Source organism: Callorhinus ursinus, unplaced genomic scaffold, assembly GCF_003265705.2.
Source record: "Callorhinus ursinus isolate GAN/ISIS: 27379988/994484 unplaced genomic scaffold, GSC_fseal_2.0 scaffold10, whole genome shotgun sequence".
Taxonomy (NCBI): domain Eukaryota; kingdom Metazoa; phylum Chordata; class Mammalia; order Carnivora; family Otariidae; genus Callorhinus; species Callorhinus ursinus.
The window spans coordinates 50404296-50423094 of NW_027397072.1; the positions used below are offsets into that span (position 1 = coordinate 50404296).

Here is an 18799-nt window from a genome sequence, read left to right on the forward strand (position 1 = left end):
AAAAAAGACCAGATGCTTGGGCTTAAATTGCATGTGGTTTTAGCATCAAAAAGATGAATATTCATCCCCACATCTCTGAGCCAACTGTTCTTATGTTCCCCACACAGGCAGGGCAGCTGAGGTTCAGAAAAGTTAATTTACCCAGAGACTGTCAAGTTAGAAGGGATGCCAGACTCCACAGTCTGGACCTGCCCACCACCCCATCCTGCTGGAGTCCCTCTAACCAAGAGTGGGCCAAACTCAAGACATTTTCTTTTTAATCACCTCCCAGTGTCAGGCAACTAAAGCTTCCATGGCTGAAGGTCAGAAAGTCACACCTCCAGCTTCAACAATTACTAACGATAGCTAGCTACAGGCCGGCTCTCAGGACTAGTGTGAACGAGATGGCAGTCAGATCCTGCTGACTTCCACTTTATCTGTGCTGGCCACTCCAAACCTCCACTGGTCAGAAGAAAGCAAAAGGAACCCCCAAGACCATTAGTGGTTGAACCAAGACCAGGTGGGTGCTCCTTCAGCCACCTCCTCAATGGACTTCTAAGGAATCACTACAGAATTTCAAGAGGATGTGACCTCTTTAGAACATTCCTCCAAGAGCCCTCAACCATGAGATCCTGAAAAAGAAGAGACCAAAGACTGAGCCAAGAGTATGGAGGTGGAAGGCGCAAACAAGGTAATGTAACACATCTACTCAAACCCATAGAAACCCTGGAAGCAGTGCCTGGTGAGGCCAGGGCTAAATAAGATGACATCAGAAAAAGAAGGAATTCCACATCTCCTAGCCAATTCTGGGACAAAGAAAACCCCCAAAGTGAAACTACGGATGGAGGCCCCTCAAGTGGAGCTCCCCACCTGCAGAGCAGACCCATACTCTGCCATAACAACCAGAGGCTGTTGAGCACTGAGCCCAACAGAAAAGAAGAAAATTTTTCTATCTGTGGGTGAGTACATACAAAAGTAAAATCCTGAGCTGGAGTCAAGACATTTCCAAGTAGAACTCCCGTGCCCAAGTAATTTGCAAAGTGAATTCTAAGTCTTACGTTTATTTAAATAACCTCCAGTGAGAACAGAGTGGACCAATCACTACCCTTTCCTCGTAATACCAACGGACCAAGACAGGGAAAGTAAGTGTACCCTGCGGCCAGCCTGCCAGCCACTCGTGTGAGGGGCAGATGCCTCTCAATGTGGGCGGCCCCGGCCCCGGCCCCGGCCCGCAGCTGGGGGAGCGTCCACGGTTGAGCGAGGGTTTCTGATGGTTTCATCTACTGACACGATAAGGCAGGCAGCCTCAGAGGCTGCGGTCAGGGCATTGATGCGCACCATGGCTGGCTCCCACACGAAGGCCCCGAAGTTGTCAGCAATGTCCTCGCTGTTGATGTCCACTCCGTACCACATGCCCCCCTGACAGAACAGGAAAAGAGGGGAGGTTAATAGGCAACTGCTCTCAAATTTCTTCTCGCATATCCTCCAAAAGACTCCGGGCGTTAGGAAACCTCACTCTCCTGAACTTGCCTGCGTTTCCCCAAGGAAGATGGCGTCTGCCTGGTGTCACACCAGGAACCTGGGCGTGTGCGTCTTCCCACCCATGCCCCTCACACCCACCCCTTCAAACCCTAAACATGCTGCTCACAAAAGAGCTCTGGGCCCTCTTCCGGACAATGTGCTGTGTTTTGGGGAGGCCCCGTCCTCAGGTCACCCTAAGGACTGTGTATTTCTCAAGAGGAACACTTTCTAATCCCTTACTAAGCTCACTGCTTCCGTCAGTCTCCATTTCAGATGAGGAAATGGAGGTGCTTCAAGCCCTCACACACAAGTCACAAACAAGATCACTCACTGAGTGCTTTTGTCACAGTGCCGAGCACTTAACAAATCCCTCTCAACAAATACTTGCTAAGCAGCAAATAACAAATTAAGCTCGCAGAGAGAGCCCAACCTAGAGGCGGTAGAGCTGTGGCTGGGCCGCTGGTTGGCAGGGCTCCGGCCCGCTTCACCCCCACCCTGGGGAACCCATACATGTGGTCAGCGTGTGCTTCCAGGGAGGCGGCAGCAGGGTCCCCCTGGTTCCTCCTATGGCACTGCGAGGAGCGGGACCATACTCTCGGTACAGGCACTGAAGAAAGCCCTGGAAGCTCCAGTCCTGGCACCGCAGCTTTCTCTCTGCCCTCAGAGGCCCAGTTAGCTGGTACGGGGTTCATTTCCAGCCGTCACTGGGGCCCAACACGCAGAGCTTGAGTAGGCGCGGCACACACCGAACATTTATCCCCATGCACCCCATCCCTGGACCCCAAGGAGAGGGACCCACCTGCGCATGCCGAGCCCGCAGCTTGTTGAGGATGTTTGTGGCATCAAAGCCAGCGTTGTCACACAGCTGGCGTGGGATAATTTCCAAGGCCTTGGCATATGCCCCAATCAACAGCTGCTGTTTTCCTGGAATGGTCCTTGAGTAATCCCGCAGGTACTTGGAGAGCTCCATCTCAATGGCCCCGCCACCAGCCACCACTGAATCGTTCTGCAGAGACCAGACCCACCTCTCAATGCTAACAGGCCCCTGGTCCAAGCTCCAGCCACAGCCAAGCTGGACCAGCCAGTCAGCAGGCCCTCTAGCACAGAAACGGAGTGATTCCTCATTCCTCCCACATCCCAAAACCCAGGAAGCCTAGATGCAGCTCTTATCTAGCACATGCCAACTACAATCCAGTGAACCTTCTGGTTCCTGACCATCTTTGAGGTCACCTTGTAGTTTGAGGGCACTGGTACAGTCCCTGGGATGGCTGACAACAGCAGCTTCCCCGCTGGCTCACAAGTCATAGCCTTTAAGGTGGCCTGACCTATTTTGAGAGGCTATTTCCTTATGACTTGTGAGGCAACTCAGGGAAGACAGGTTATACAGGGAAGAAATCACCACACAGGGGCGCCTGGGTGGCTCAGTTGGTTAAGCGACTGCCTTCGGCTCAGGTCATGATCCTGGAGTCCCGGGATCGAGTCCCGCATCGGGCTTCCTGCTCAGCAGGGAGACTGCTTCTCCCTCTGACCCTCTTCCCTCTCATGCTCTCTATCTCTCATTCTCTCTCTCTCAAATAAATAAATAAAATCTTTAAAAAAAAAAAAAAAAAAAAACTAAAAAAAAAGAAATCACCACACAAATCCAGGGTCTTATCAGCTGGGGAGGCAGGACACCCCCAGCCTAGTACCTTGATGGCCCTCCTGACAATCATGATGGCGTCATGCAGGGACCGCTCTGTCTCCTCCATAAACTGCTCAGCACCACCACGAAGGATGATCGTGCAAGTCTTGGCCTTGGGGCAGCCAGTGAAGAAATTGTACCTACACCCAGGATCAAATCATACATGTCAACTTCTTTCTGCTGCCAACCTGCTGCATCTGACCTCACCACATCCTCCCAGCTCAGCAGCTGCTCTTCTGTTCCTCCCTAGGGCTTTCTAATCCCACTCTCATAGACATGTTTTGGGGAAGGTTTGGGGCTATAACCCTGGGGCATAAAATAATGTGGAGTCAGACTTTACACCCAACTTGACCTCCTTCCCTCTCGAAATACTTCGTATCTGAGTTATACCCCAAAAGGTGAGACCTCAAAAAAGAGTAGCACATGCTGTCTACCACCCCCCAAAAGATGGCAGAAGGCCAGACTCAGGCAGGTCCCGTGAGCTCGGCCAAGAGGCAGCCCAGGCCTATGGCTTACCTCTCGCCTCCAATCTGGGTCTCTTCAAAAACCTGGCAGCGGCCCAGCACATCTGACGACAGAGCATTCACACTTGTTTGGATGGAGCCTCCGCAGGCCTGAATGAGCACAAGGCGGTGAGATCATCTGGCAGTTAAGGCTCACGTGAAGCCTGAAGAGAGCTTTGTGCCATCTAGCCTCAAAAGCCAATTCTCATGCTAAATCCTGCCACAGTGCCCCAGAGCCCCCTGCCCTGGATAACCCACTCTCACCCTTACCCCCTGGAAGAGGGGAAAATAAAACAGAACAAAGACAAATGACAGGCAAGCAGGCCTAGTTAAAAGGAGATGGGGACCCTTTACTTCACCCAAAACCCACTCCCCCAAACTAGCGTGCCTTGGGCTGAACAACTAGTTAGGATCGGTGCTTTGGACCTAACACGTCTTTGGTGAGATGCTCAAAAAGGAAAGGAGGAAACCTGGCTGGAAACACCAATACTTGAGTTTATATGGCTGATCATGGCATTACTACTAGGTACCCTCACAAATTAGATTTCCTGACTCGTTTCAGTTACACCGAGCACGTGACACATGGGGACTGGAGTGCTTCAAGGCCAAAAAAAGCAAAGACAGGCCTAGAGTCACATGCCAACCTGAGAGTGCACTCCAGTATACCGGGAGTAAATGAAAACCCCTCTGGGCCCACAAAGGCCAAGGAGCAGCACACGAATGTTTGGTTACCATCATCGTCCTCTTCAGATCCTCCTCTGGCACTCGGCCAGCACAGAACATGTCCCTGTCGGCAAAGTACTGGGTGGCCACGTCCCCGATCGGGAGTTTGGACAACACGACTTTGGCTCCAGAATGATGGATCCTCTCTAACTTGTCATAGAGAATGTTCCATTCAGCATCAACAATTGCCTGATAATCCTGAAGAGACCCAGGAAAGGATGAGGATGCTTTTGGAGAGAGATTAGCATAGATGGTAGGCTAAACTATACCTCCCCGCAGAAGTCAAATATGCTGATTTACCTGGGAATTAACAAGGGTAACCAGAATAGCCTCTCCTCAGTCCAACTAAACAAGGACCCCATACGGTAACTTAGGAACCACCTAAAACTTTCAAACACCAAAACAGAAAATAACCCCAGGACCAGGCGTTCCTCCAGAGCCGGCATGCCAAGGTTTAAGAAATAGTTTAGCCTCACAGAGTTCTAGATTCCTCTGAGAAGCTGTTCCCATGGAATTCCCAATGACAAGACCCCTTCCCCCAGCGGCCATTCCGTGTTGGGGGCACATTACCTAATAGCACCTGCTTATAGCTGGGTGACATGGCTACTTCCAGAGACAGCCTTGGTATTATCAGTGATGGGAACACACCTGTCCCTATAGTGTGGGACCGAGTGTAGAAGGAGAGCCTTTATCTGCTCAAATAAGAGGACTCAAAATCCTGGGCTCGGTGTACAGGTGGAAGGCCACCGCCAGCCCCTTCCCTGGGGCCAGAGAACAACATTTCAGCAGGCCTTCCCTATCCAAATCTCTTCAGGTTCAGGTCACTCTGAGAGTAGAGTGGGAAAAGAAGTGGGCCTGGTACTTGGACATCAGCATATTCAGGGGGCCAGGAGGAGAATGGAGTTCACAGGGAGCCTGAGAAACAGAGCTGGGCCCAAGATGGCCACAAAGACCCAAGGCTTTAGCCCAGAAAGCTGACTGTTCCCCAGCCACTGCCAACTGATGGGGCCTACCTCAACCGTGTGGACTCTGATTTCAGCATTATCTTTCTCAGCTTTCAGCTCAAGCTCAACATTTAAAAGGGCAATCATTGGATTATTGTACTTTTTGGGCTGCATTTCAAACCCAGCATAAGAGAAAGTCTTCTTGAATGCGACGCCAGCTACCAGCTGGGACTCCTGTTTAAAAAAAAACAACAAACAGTCAACAGTTCGGTACTGGCATGAAAGGAAATCAAGCCAGTGGTGTACTAGGCTAACGTGTGTCCATTCCCCTGAACCTGAAAGAGTTAACCATGTGTCTTTACTTTGCTGTTACAACAAAGCCTTTTCATTTACATAAAAGCTGGGAAAAATTCAAAACGTATTTTGGTTGTCCCTCCAGTAGAAAGAAATCAATCCTTTGCAGAGACTAAGCATGGTAAAGGGCTGTATGGGCCATCCTCCAAGCCTGACCTCCAAAGCAGGAGCCAAGCGAGAATGCTGAATGCAAGCCTCCAGTGCCAGGAATGGGACTGGGCGTTTATGAATAAGGCACAGGCTGCCCAATGCCTCCCCCTTCAATCCCAACTCAACCCCCCACCCAGTCTTCTACTGGACGCCCTCCCCACAGCCCTCTGTATCTGCCCTGCATACGCGCGCACACACACTGGGACCTGTGTGCAGGAGCCTAGGTGCTTCCACTTCCCAGGATGCAAAGGGTCAGAAACTCCCTGTACAGTTCCCTAGCTACAATTGTGGCGTCCTACATTTCAGTCCCTCAGAACATGAGCTTCCTGTGGGTTGGATTTAATAGTAGGGAATAGCAAGAAAGCATGCTGCACTTGGGACTGACTTCAGCACTATCAAAAGACTTGGGTTCAGAACCCAGATCTCTTTCTTACTAAATGACCAAGTCATTTCCCACTAGATAAAAAAGAGTATATTCAGCTCAGTGACCTCTCTGTTCTCTGCCAGCGCTAATCTCTAATACTGCAGTAACCAGTGAGCATGTTTGTGCATCACTTAAATCCACAGCATCCTAACGGGGGTGATGCCTCAGCTTAATCAAGATGGATAAGCAGAAGGGCGCCTGGGTGGCTGAGTTGGTTAAGCGACTGCCTTCAGCTCAGGTCATGATCCTGTAGTCCCGGGATCGAGTCCCGCATCGGGCTCCCTGCTCAGCAAGGAGTCTGCTTCTCCCTCTGACCCTCTCCCCTCTCATGCTCTCTATCTCATTCTCTCTCTCAAATAAATAAATAAAATCTTAAAAAAAAAAAAAAGATGGATAAGCAGAAATCAAACAGAAAAAGAGAAAGATGTTCCACAGAGGCAGTGTGTGGTGATGTCAGAGAATGCAAAGCCATTGGCAGCTGCAGGAATATAAAGCAGAGGGCAGGGGTCAGTGCAAGAGAATCTTACAGGCTCTGCTAAAGCCTGCCTCTCATCCTGTATACAATGTGGAACCCCAACAGGCTTTCCACAGGGTAGTAAATTGTGGAACTTCACCTTAACAACAGAAAATAGGGCTGACTGAGGGGATCCAAGACTGGAAGAAGGGTGGCCACTGCCAGGACAATGGTCTTGAGAGTAAGTGAAAGAGAGTTCGCAGAAGTAAATAGTAAACTGGCAGGCAAGATGAGACAATGGTGACTGACAGGTTGTGAGGAGTTGTAAAGATTTTCGGAGAAAGTTTTTTCATTTTTATTTTTTGAGGAGTTGTAAAGATGACCCTGGATTTCTGGTGTGTGAGTGACTGATTCAATGGTGGAGACACCAACTATGTCAAGGAACACAGAAAGTGCTACAGGTCTGGAGCACTGAGATGAGGCATTCAGCACCAGTTGGATACAAGAGCATGAGGCTCAAGGGGGAGGTAAGGACTGAAGATACAGATCAGGAAGTTCTCAGTTAATCCTGAGAATAAGTAAATAATTACTACCACCATTTATTGAATTCTGTGTGTCAGGTTTTATATGCACTTAAGAAATATGGGACGGCCTAAGGAAAAAGTAGGCTGGAGCCCTTGGCTTTCTCACCAGATAAAATTATTATTTTGATCCTTAGGTGAGTGAATGCCAATCTAATCTCAAAAGTCTAGGGGAGGGCGCCTGGGTGGCTCAGTCGGTTAAGCGACTGCCTTCGGCTCAGGTCATGATCCTGGAGTCCTGGGATCGAGTCCCACATCGGGCTCCCTGCTCGGCAGGGAGTCTGCTTCTCCCTCTGACCCTCTTCCCTCTCGTGCTATCTCTCATTCTCTCTCTCTCAAATAAATAAATAAAATCTTTAAAAAAAAAAAAAAAAAGTCTAGGGGAATAGGAAGGCCCGTGAGAAGATGGGCGACTGCTACCAAAGCAGTGGGTAGAGACAAAGTCAGTAAACCATGGTGGGCTGAGAAAGGAGCAGTACAGGAGCCAAAGACAAGGGAGTTGCTCAGATGACCTTCAGATTTCTCACAGCTTTATTACAGAAGAGAGAGAACCTCAGTCTACTGACATGTGCCAAGACAGGAGGAAGGAGAACAGAGTGGGGATGTAATCTGGAAGGGTAAAAGTCAAAGAAAAAAACTGAAGGGCCAGGCCAGCATATAATATTTCAGGCCGGTCTTGCCCTGTCTATACCACAGGTCACGAAGGTGGAGTAAAGAAGTAGGGCAGGCCGGAGTGGAGAAGGGCCCAAAGGGCACGGAGATAACAACATCAAAAAAGGCTTCCAGACAGATACCACTGTGTTACAAAAGAACAAGTTACAGTTATGCTGGGCAATGCAGTAGCCATGAGCCATTTAAATAAATAAAAGCTACTTCCATTTAAATAAATAAAAGTTAAATTAAAAACTTAGTTCCTCAGTTGTACTAATTGCATTTCAAGGGCTTGGTAGCTACATATGGCTAATGGCTACCATAAAATGGACAGCACAGACATGTAACAGTCCCACCATCGCAGACAGTTCTATCATGCAGCACTGAATTAAAAGCCCCACATGCTAATATGGATCAAATTCTAAAATATGTTGTTCAATGGACAAAAGTGAGTTACAACACTGTGTATTATAAATGAACGCTTGTGTTTAGAAAAGCACTATTTACATACATACTTAGAAATTCATAGAGTAATTCGGGAAGCACCTGCACGCCATGTGTGTACACACATGTGCGCGCGCGCACACACACACTTAATTGTGGTTGTATCTGGGGCAGGAACCATACAGGGGACATTTATTTTTATCTTTAGGCCCCTTTATACATTTAGAACTATGTATCACCTATTCAAAATAAATGAATAAAAAGGAGAGCTTGGCGCGTCCCTTGGAAAAGAGTGGACTGAGAAGTACTTCTCAGATTGATTAACTGAGAGGGTCATAGGTAATTTATCAGGTGGAGCTAGCGCTACCCCCTTCCACATCACACTGACATCCTAAAAATCAACGAGTTCAATCTGCTCTTGTGCCAAGTAAACAGAGGTCCAGAGAAATTACAAAATGTATGTAGTGACAGGCTGTAGCGAAAGCATGGGGACTACAACTCAAGTCTGACTTCCAGCCCAACATGCATTCTCTCAACACCTGGAATGTGTGTTTACCTCCTATACCAACCTGTCTGGAGAATCCATGTGAAAGCAGAGCCTCCCTAGGGAGGCGGCAGCAGGCTTACCTCTAGGGCACCACCTTGCACCTTCTTGATTCCAATCATTTTAAGCTGCAACAAATCGTCGAGCATTATCACCGCATCCACCACCATCTTAGCGAAGAAGGCTTTCTGCTGGGAAATCAGCTTGGAGCTCAGAGCGGTCATGGCACACTTCTCCAGCAGCTTCCTCTGCTCCCTGGGACATAAGGACGGGTGGGACCTGCGTCAGGCCCGGAAAGCCCCTCTTGTCTGAGTCTACTGCAATGTGGAGCAGGTGTCTGTTCTGGTCTCTAAACTAAGCCCACACCAACTTCATCTTCCACATCTTTAGGACAGATTCTCTCTGACAGATGGTGACTGCAGTCAGAGACCTCATGTGTGACAACTTTAAAACTACAGTGTACAGCCCCTTTTGTGCTATGTGAGAGAGGGCACAACCAAGGGTCTGGCAAGAGCCAAATAGCCCCAGGCCCATATAGGATGGCAACACACTTCTACGTCCAATTTGGCCACAGAAAGTCAAGGTTGACAAAGCCCACCGAAAACTTACACTTTATCTTCCTTCTTCACGGTCACAGCGATCTCTTTGATCTTGTTAACTGCCTGCCAACAATAGAAGCCGAGTGAGTCTCTGGTGTCAGAGGCAAACTGGAGAGGTGGTCCCAGTCTCTCATGCCACTCTCTATTCTGTTTACTCCCAAATCTTAAACATTCCCATTCTGCAGCTGAAACAACACTTCTAAGTCTTGTAGCTGCCCGGAAACACACATCTTTACAGTTTAGAAAACTCCCAGTGACAAACAGGTATAGGAAGAGGTATGGTATAGTATAGTTGTGAAGAATCCTCAGGGTATTTCCAGGATTTAATTCTGAATATGCAGGGAACATACTAAATTAAATGAGTGGAAACAACCTAGGACGCTAGATTGGGCCAAACCTTCTGGCTTATGGAAAACACCCATGACGACTTCTAGCGCTTTATATGTTAATTAGATGTGTTATGCAACATATTTGTATGTTAAACTTAGTATCTTTTCAAAAGCACTTCTCATATATGATCTCATTTTAAAGTTACCAACCTGAAATAGATAGTAAATAACTTTTGGGGAGGGGGCAGAGAATCTCAAGCAGACCCCCCCACTGAGTGTGGAGCCTGACCCAGTGCTTGATCCCACAAACCCGAGATCATGACTTGAGCTGAAATCATGAGTCTGACACTTAACTGAGGCACCCACATGCCCCCGAAACAGAGACAGTAAAGGGAGAAAGTGAAGCCTAGAGGGATTGACTTGCCCAAGATCACAGAATGAAGGTCAAAGATCAATAAAAGCAGGGTCTCACGATGTGTGCCATGAGGAACTTGATAAAAAAATCAAAAAACACCAGCTCTCACTTACTGAGCCCATCAGGAAACCTGAGGCTTAAAGAGATAGCTACTGAATGGTAGAACTGAGATTCGCAGGGAGAAGTCAGAAAACGTCCAAGAAACCATATTACCAGTCTCCCTATACCCCGCTAAAGGTATCCTAAGAGAAACATGAAGGTACCCAGGCACAAGGCCAAGGTAGCCAATATTCCCGTACCAACTGGGTGGCAGTGCGGAAAGCTCGGATGATGATCTGTGGGTGCAAACCTTCCTCCACGTAGGGTTTCACTTGCTTCAGAAACTCTGCAGCCAGCAGGGTCACTGAGGTGGTACCATCACCGACCTGGAAGAGGATGACAGGAAATTCACATTTTCTCATGTTTAGAGATAAAGCCTGAAACGCCATTTTTAGGCAACCTACGGGACTGTTTAAATGGGTGTGAAATGTGTTTTTTGGAAGCAGAGGTGATGGCGACAAGTACAAGGAAGGTGATGGTAGTTAGGTATCCATCCCATCAAATGGCTTTGGGCTACGGTATTAATTCCCCAGCCAGGCCCATTCTTCAAAGAGGGCTGATTTGGACACTCAAAGTTCCTCAGGATATAAATCACATAAGCAGATTAACCAAGAACTTATTTACTGCACATAGGCGTGATGAATAAGATAGTCTCAGTCACACTTATAATAAAATGCTTACATGTCTTAAGTAACCATGGTAGCAAGAGACATGAGACAAATATTTTTTAAGGAGTACAAAGTACTATAAGAGTTTACAAAAAGATAATTTCCAGCCAAATCCCACTAAAACAAACCTTCCAGGACCAGCCAAAGTCCTTTACATTTTAAACAGTTTGGAATAGGCAGATCACTAGTATGCTAACCTTTCTAACGTAGTCATTTTCTACAATGGGATCTAAACCCTATTTTTAATGAGGGAGAAAAAGAATAAGAGCTAAAACCAGCTCACCTCTGATTTGGCAGAAATTTACTTTCAACTCACTTATGTCCATTGTGTAATGTGAGGGATTTTCAAGGGGGGAAAAGTGTTACTGTGGTAAAAGGTTTAAGCTGCCAAATTCCTGGCCAGAAAGGTATTAGTCCCTTGTTGAAGACAGTAACAGGTCAAATCCAGACTATTCTCACTTTAATTTTATACAAGCAATACTGTTCCATAGATTACTGGGTCCTAATAAACCTTTTTATATAACTTCAGAACATCTTTGTAATACTCTAAAATGCAAGCCTGTTTCCTCTCAACATTTATTATCAAGATTCTAGTGTTAGGAGATTTTATTTATTTGACAGAGAGAAATACAGTGAGAGAAAGTGCACAAGTGGATGAGTGACAGGCAGAGGGAGAGGGAGAAGCAGGCTTCCCAGTGAGTAAGGAGCCTGATGCAGGGATCAACCCTAGGACCCTGGGATCATGACCCGCCAAAGGAAGATGCTTAATGGACTGAGCCACCCAGGCACCCCTGTTAGAAATGTTTTAAGACAGACTGATTAATGCCGTCCTATTGTACACTTGAAAATGGCTGAGGTGATAAATTTTTATGTTATCTATATTTTACCAGCATGGAAAAAACAACAAGAGGTAAACTGGAAACGTTAAAGTTTCCAGGCCCATCTCATAAGGTGACTAACACATGAGAGATTAAATTATTTACTGTGTCAGTGATATGAATGACAGTACATGAGCCTGGTCCTAAGATCTCAGCTACATGCAGTGAAATAGTATAAATTTTAAGACTGTCAATTCCATCTAAATATTTTACAAGTATGTATTACTTGTGAAATCATAATTTCAGAGTTAAAATAAAAAAAATTTTAAGACAGAAAAGCAAAGGAGCAAGCAGGCATGTATTTCAACCTTTAAACACATATGCTTGATTTTCCCACCTCAGCATCTTGGGATTTGGCAATGTCCACTAAAGTCTTTGCTGCAGGATGGACAACATCAAGGAGTTTCAGAATTGTGGCCCCATCATTAGAAATTGTTGCTTTGCCTTAAAAGGAAAAACAAAAAGTAAAAATTTAAAGACCCCTTTCCCAGCTGGACTTGGGAGCCCACGCATACTTTATGGGGGTGGGAGAGAGATCATGGCACATGCGAACTCATCTTTTTATAGACTTAGCTCTGTGCACAAAGGGCCACCTAAAATCACAAGCTTCCAAAGATCATGAGCTCCTGATTTTCTCTGAACTGCATTTAGCACACCTCAAACTGAACGTAGGAACTATTAATTAAATGAGAATGAGAAACCGTTTAGATATTCTTGACACAGTTGATACCCTAACATCTCACATGTCAGCTAATACACTGCAACATGAGGGGGAATTCTGTCTTGGGAACATGATACAATGGGAACGACCACAGGCAACTCATATGGTTCTATTTCATGTTTCCAGGCTGCCTCTAAGAAGCAACAGGCTCCTGAGCCCAACTTCTCCCATATATTCCCATAGGGTTCAGCATTCAGGACAAAGTATGAAATGGAACTGTTTCATGGCGAACAATCCCTCAGAGATCTTAAAAGCAGTGGCATTTGTGATGCCAACCTCTGCTAGCCCCAAACATTCCCCAGGAGTCTCCTCTCCTGCACCGTGGCCTGAGGAACCCTGCAGACTTACCTCGGCCATCTACAATCAGCTTGTCCATGCCACGAGGGCCCAGGGTGGTTCTTACAGCCTCCGCAATCACCTGGCAGGCACTGATGTTACTTACAAGCTGGGGGATGCCTTGGGAACTGTCAGTCCCCTCTTTCAACAGGATAACTGGTGTGGGCTGGAGAAGAAAGAGCAATGGACCGCTTTTAATAATCATCTATTACAATGAATTTCAAGGAGGGAGGAGAAAGGATACTCTCCCATAACAGAAATATATGTAAGTCTTTTAAAGACTGGAAAGAGAGAGTGAGCGCCAAGTGCGCACATGCACATGAGGAGGGGTACAGAGGGAGAGAAGCAGACCCCCTGCTGAGCACGGAGCCTGATGCAGGGCTTGATCTCACAACCCTCTGGAGGCTTTTTAAAACCATATTCCCACTATCTACCACACTGATTCCTTAACCAGCCCCTATATCCAGAGATACTGCCAAGACCACAGCATACCCTGCAGGTGTGCTAGAAAATGGTATGAGGAGCATGATTTAGTCTAAAAGAACAAATCAAATACTGTGTTCTCCAGTGCTCAGCGGAATAAGCATACCCTTTTCAACTTCTGACACTATTCCCTGTGTTGAAGAATTAGGTCACAGCACAGGAGGAAGAAGCTCAGTGTTCACCCTCCAGCAAAACCACCACTTATCTGCATTACAACTCAATCCTAGAGAAGTTGATGGAGCACTGATGCAAAACACGAGGCACCAACAGCTTCAGGTGGTGTCCTGGAGATGCCCAGGCAAGCAGCCTTACTAACTATGCTTAGCTGGAGTGTATGGAAGGAGCCAGGCCAAGAAACAGCCTTTTCACAAAATGACAACAAATCTGATTCATACAACAGTGTTTCCATCTCTCATGCTAGTTCCAGAGTGCTTCCCTGTGACCAGTCTCCAATCAAATGTCCCACAGAAATTTTTCTCTATTTTGCATGCTAGCCTCCAGAACAGTCACTATTCCTACAGAGGCTTAATTTGCAGACCTGCCTTAGAACCTCTGGGAAAACAGGGATCCTTGCCTATTTTAAAAGCCTGCTTAGAGACCTTTGCTTCAGTGACCATTATTAGCAGACAGTAATTCTTTACGTTAGCAAACCAGAGTTTCCATCAAAACCTGTGCCTTCAGAGATGAGCTCATAAACCAGAATCAGTCTTCCCTGTGTTTGTGAGTTTATTTTGTATGTGTGAAACTGAATATGGTAAGGGTGCTGTTTCAAAACTTGTTATGCTATGTGTGCACTATTAGGCTATGACTTCAAATTTATTTCTTACCCCGGATTGCAATATGAAGTTTGAAAGCCACTGCCCCAGTCCACCCCTACAGGTACTTCAGGTGTCTGAGCAGGAAAGACAAAGGAAACAAAAGCACAGGGAGATCTCGATCCAACAATAAGGAGTCAAGGATTCACACACCAGAAAGTCTAGCGACCCATGAGGCTGACTCCGTATTTGCTGGGCAATTCCTGATAAAGGCAACGCCTTTGGCCAGTGAGGCTGGACGGTAGTGGGCAGGAGGAAGATTGGAATAGAGCTGAAGAGGCAGGCAAGAACCAGATCGCATACTCAATTGTAGACCATGGTAAGGAGTTTGGATTTTATTCCTACAAAAGGGAGCCCTGGAAAAACTTTTAGCAGAGGAATGGTATGTTCTGATTCATACTTTATCTATGTAAAATATAAAGAGAGAGAAAGCAGGAGGCAGGATATAATATGTAAATGCATAAAAGGGGGCTGGAAAGATGCGTAACAAACTCTAATGAATAAGAGAGTGGGAGTAAAGGGGGTTTTGATGCTTTGTACTGTGTATTTTCTATTTTGTTTCAATGTTTTCCCAATAAACATATACGTTACCTTTTTTTTTTTTTTTTTTTTTTTTTTAAGAATACCTGTCAGGGCGCCTGGGTGGCTCAGTTGGTTGGGCAACTGCCTTCGGCTCAGGTCATGATCCTGGAGTCCCGGGATCAAGTCCCGCATCGGGCTCCCTGCTCGGCAGGGAGTCTGCTTCTCCCTCTGACCCTCTTCCCTCTCATGCTCTCTATCTCTCATTCTCTCTCTCTCTCAAATAAATAAATAGAATCTTTAAAAAAAAAAAAGAATACCTGTCAGATAACCCCCTAAATCTGGGGTTAGGCATGGGCCAGAGGGAAAATTCCTTCCCTTTCACAGAAGTGTCCCAGGTCTGGCAGCAAGAAATGGCTTCTTTATACTCCCAGCATTCTTTCAGGCCTCCTACACCTTCTGTAAGGAAAAAGGTGTCCCGCCAAAGGCCCCACACTCTCCTAGTCCTGCTAAATTATTCCTCATGGCAGCCCCCAAGCTTCTTCGGTTCATCCTTGCCATGGATAGTCTTACACTTCAAACCAAAAACTAACTTTGGGATCTCAAGCTCTTCCTGTTGCCTTCAACAAATTTTGACCTCTCAAACCTCCTACCTCTCCAACCTCTCCTACCACCAGAGTAGGATAACTTAACAATGCTTGTGAAGGCTTGTTCTTACCTCCACCTCCACAAACTGTATGCTTATTTCCAAGAGTTACCCTGGCACTTTCCTTTTTTTTTTTTTTTTCCTTTCAAGATTTTATTTATTTGAGAGAGATAGCATGTGCATGAGCAGAGGGAGGGGCAGAGAGAGAAGCAGACTCTCTGCTGAGTGGGGATCCCCACGGTGGGGGGAGGGCACCCATCCCAGGACCCTGGGATCATGACCTGAGCCAAAGGCAGAGGCTTAACTGACTGAGCCACCCAGGCGCCCCATTTTTTTTTCTAAGATTTTATTTATTTACGTGAGAGAGAGAGAGAGAGAGAGAGAGAGAGAATGCACGCGCGCGTACACAGGGCTGGGGGAGCAGACAGAGAGCTGTCTTAGGACCCTGAGATCATGACCTGAGCTGAAACTAAGAGTCAGATGCCCAAATGGCTGAGCCACTCAAGTGCCCCTACCATGGCTCAGATGGTAGAGCATGTGTCTCTTGATCTCAAGGTCATGAGTTTGAGTCTTATGTTGGCTGCAGAGTTTACTTAATGAAATGTGTGTGTGTGTGTGTGTGTATGAAGATATTTTAAAAAAGTAAAAAACAAAACAAAACACTTTCTTACCAGGAGAGCAATTCATCAAAGCCCCAATTCTTCCAAGATGTTTTTCAACAGCAGCTACTAGGGGCACCCTGAACAGAGGATTCCATAATTCCCTCTGCTTCCTCTTGTGTACAACTTTTATACCACCAGCCATCTTGAAGTATGAGCTTCCCAAAGGTAAGGATTATAGTTGTCTCAATTTGTGGAGTGCCTAGCTTTGGCCACATATGAAGCAATATGCAATATGCTTTTGATACTGAAAATTCAACTTTATATATACTTGTAAGTGTCTGATACAAGCCATGATATAGCACTGGCTTCCAATTTTTGGAAAAGTACTCGCAGTATGGTCACACTAAATCCACAGAGAATTCTTCAGTACAAAGTAGGGCTCAGAAGCAGCTGATCATAGTCCCCACGTTCCCTATGCTTTGCAGGCCTTATAGAGATGGCAGGCTGAATAGAGGAGGGATCCTAAGGGAAGGGAAAGGTGGCAGAGCTGGACTGAGCCAAGCCTGGTCAAGCAGGATGGGTCCTCTTCTATTAGCTCCCAAAGCGCATGCATTGCCATGGAAAGTCCAGCTTCTTTTCTAAGTTACTTTTCAATCTCACTCATTTTTACTCAAGTAAAGAAACAATAGTGGAACCAGTAATCTGCCAAGGGTTTCATGGAAGACTCTGGAATTTCAGCTTAATGATCTTCATCTTCATCCTCCCTAAAAACTTACACAGCAAGGAAACAGAGCAGGGGTCAGTTAAGGAAAAACCCAAGTGTGGTGGAGCCCCTCGGTGAAGGGTTTTATCACCAGACAGAAGAACCTTGGTTGTGATCCTCAGTTCTTTGAATACCCACCAAAACTCTTAGGTAGCCTTGTCAGCATGACAGATTACAGGGAGGAAAGGAAGCAAACAACCACCACCTAGCAGAACAGCTAACATTTGCTGAGTGCTTACTACATGCTGGACACTTTATATGTATTAGCTCAAAGAATCCCCTTAATACACTGAGGGTGGGACATTTAATAACGTGCTCAAAGTCACACACCTAGTAGGTGGCCCAGCTTATTTACAAACCTAGGCATCCAGTGTGCTCCAGAGCCCTTACCCTCAAGGGCTCTGCTGCCTCCCAGGAAGATGAAGGCGACTTCAAGAATAGGTAATGCCGAAGAGGGACTGAATAAAGGGCAGTACTAGAGGTGTGAAGGGGAGAAAGAGTACAGATAAATTCTAGGTTCCTTCTATCGTGGGTACCATTGGATTCACGGGGCATCTGGTAACAGAATGAACACCTCATAGGTGTCAGTTTGACATCTACTGGGACAGGAAGCAACAGCAGAAGACCAGAAAAGAACAGAGGACTTCCTCCGATTGACAGACCGAAATGAATGAGTGAACTGCCAAGTGCACCACTGGGAGCAGTATCTTAGTCAGGGTCTTGCCTCAGACACCCCCTTAAAAGCTGGCCCTGTTCAACAGCAACTCAAGAGACAGCAACAGGCTTGGGATCTATGGAAGGCATCTACAGCTCTGAGGTGGCAGAAAGGGATAATGCAGAAGGGCTACAGGGGGCCTCCGGGATTCATCAACACCCCTAATTCAAGAGAAGGAGACCCAGAGTTAGATGGCCAACTAGAAAAGCCTGGTCTGCTGCCAAATCCGGAAGGGCAGACAAGGTCGGAGTCAGAGCCCGGGTCTTCCCACCTCTGAAGTAGTGTCCCCATGTGCCCTGTCCATTCTCCCGGCTGAGGAGCTGCACCCCCAACAACCAGCTGGCATTACATGACATTCAGTAGGCATTCCTTAAGGAATGAACGACTGAGTGTTAAAGTACAAGCCAAGTCTGTTTCCAGTACGCAACAGCAGGCGGGCTGGGGGACCCGCGTGCAACCATGGCTGAGCCCCATGCTGCCTCAGCCCGTTCTAGGAAACACACGTTTTTACATCCCACGCTTCCCAACGCACCCGCCGACCAGTATGAATGCACGCTCAAGTTGCACTCGTTTAACACAGGTTATGATTGTGGGGGGCTCCAAATATCCGGTCCCCTAAGCAGGCTCGCGGGCCCGAAGCAGCCTGGGACTTGTAGTCCCCAGCCGGCCAGACCAAAGCCTTCTCTCCGGCCCCACGAAGCCCTCGCCCAGGGCCCCAGTTCCGTGCTGGGGCCGAGCCAGGCCGCTGCGGGCCGGGGTCGCCCGTAGACAGGGGGTCCGGGCAAAGACAGAGTCAATAAGCAGCGGAGGGCCCTATGGGACCGACCCCGGCCGGGCGGCGCCACCGACGGACCGGATAGCAGCGGATGGCGACAGATAGGCGAAACGCCACTCACCATCATCTTGAAAGCTTATTCAGCGGCCCGCCACTCCTCCTGCCTTCTCCGCGTCCGGGCGGCCCAGCAGCCCCACAATCCCCCGCGCCACAGAAGTCCCCAGAAACTTCGCCAAGCCGTTGGCTCGAGAGAGGAAGGGGAGGAGCCACTTCCGCCACTCTATGGCTTGCTACCACAAAGTCGACACGGCTAGAAGGACCAGAGGCTGCGCGTCGTAGGGCGCTCTAGCGATAAGTGTTGGTTACCTAAGGGTTGCCGGATTTTGGTTGTGCTTTCCTCTTTGAATATGTAGAATCCTTGTTGAGCCCGCGTTACCCACTAACCCTCATTCCATCCCCCCTCACCCCGAACGCCAGACCAAG

The 18799-nt window shown here is 47.4% G+C and overlaps 1 protein-coding gene across 1 annotated transcript; it reads right to left on the bottom strand.

Moving 5' to 3' along the window:
• Positions 1-1024: 1024 nt before the first annotated feature.
• Positions 1025-18587, bottom strand: CCT7 (chaperonin containing TCP1 subunit 7). The gene is made up of 12 exons (XM_025868396.2): positions 18438-18587; positions 13011-13164; positions 12279-12385; positions 10596-10721; positions 9563-9615; positions 9037-9208; positions 5421-5585; positions 4417-4605; positions 3698-3795; positions 3189-3321; positions 2300-2506; positions 1025-1398 (listed from the first exon to the last, which is right to left on the bottom strand). Exons 1-12 carry the CDS (start codon positions 18441-18443, stop codon positions 1177-1179), a joined length of 1632 nt encoding a protein of 543 aa, XP_025724181.1. The 5' UTR covers positions 18444-18587; the 3' UTR covers positions 1025-1176.
• Positions 18588-18799: the final 212 nt, after the last annotated feature.

Bases quoted from the DNA above. Each gene is read 5' to 3' on its own strand.
- CCT7 (XM_025868396.2), bottom strand. The intron at 9,616-10,595 runs GTACGGGAATAT...TATTGTTGGCAG, and splicing joins TCCGCACTGCCACCCAGTTG to GCAGTTAACAAGATCAAAGA. The intron at 5,586-9,036 runs GTAAGCCTGCTG...TTTTTTAAACAG, and splicing joins TGCAAGGTGGTGCCCTAGAG to GAGTCCCAGCTGGTAGCTGG.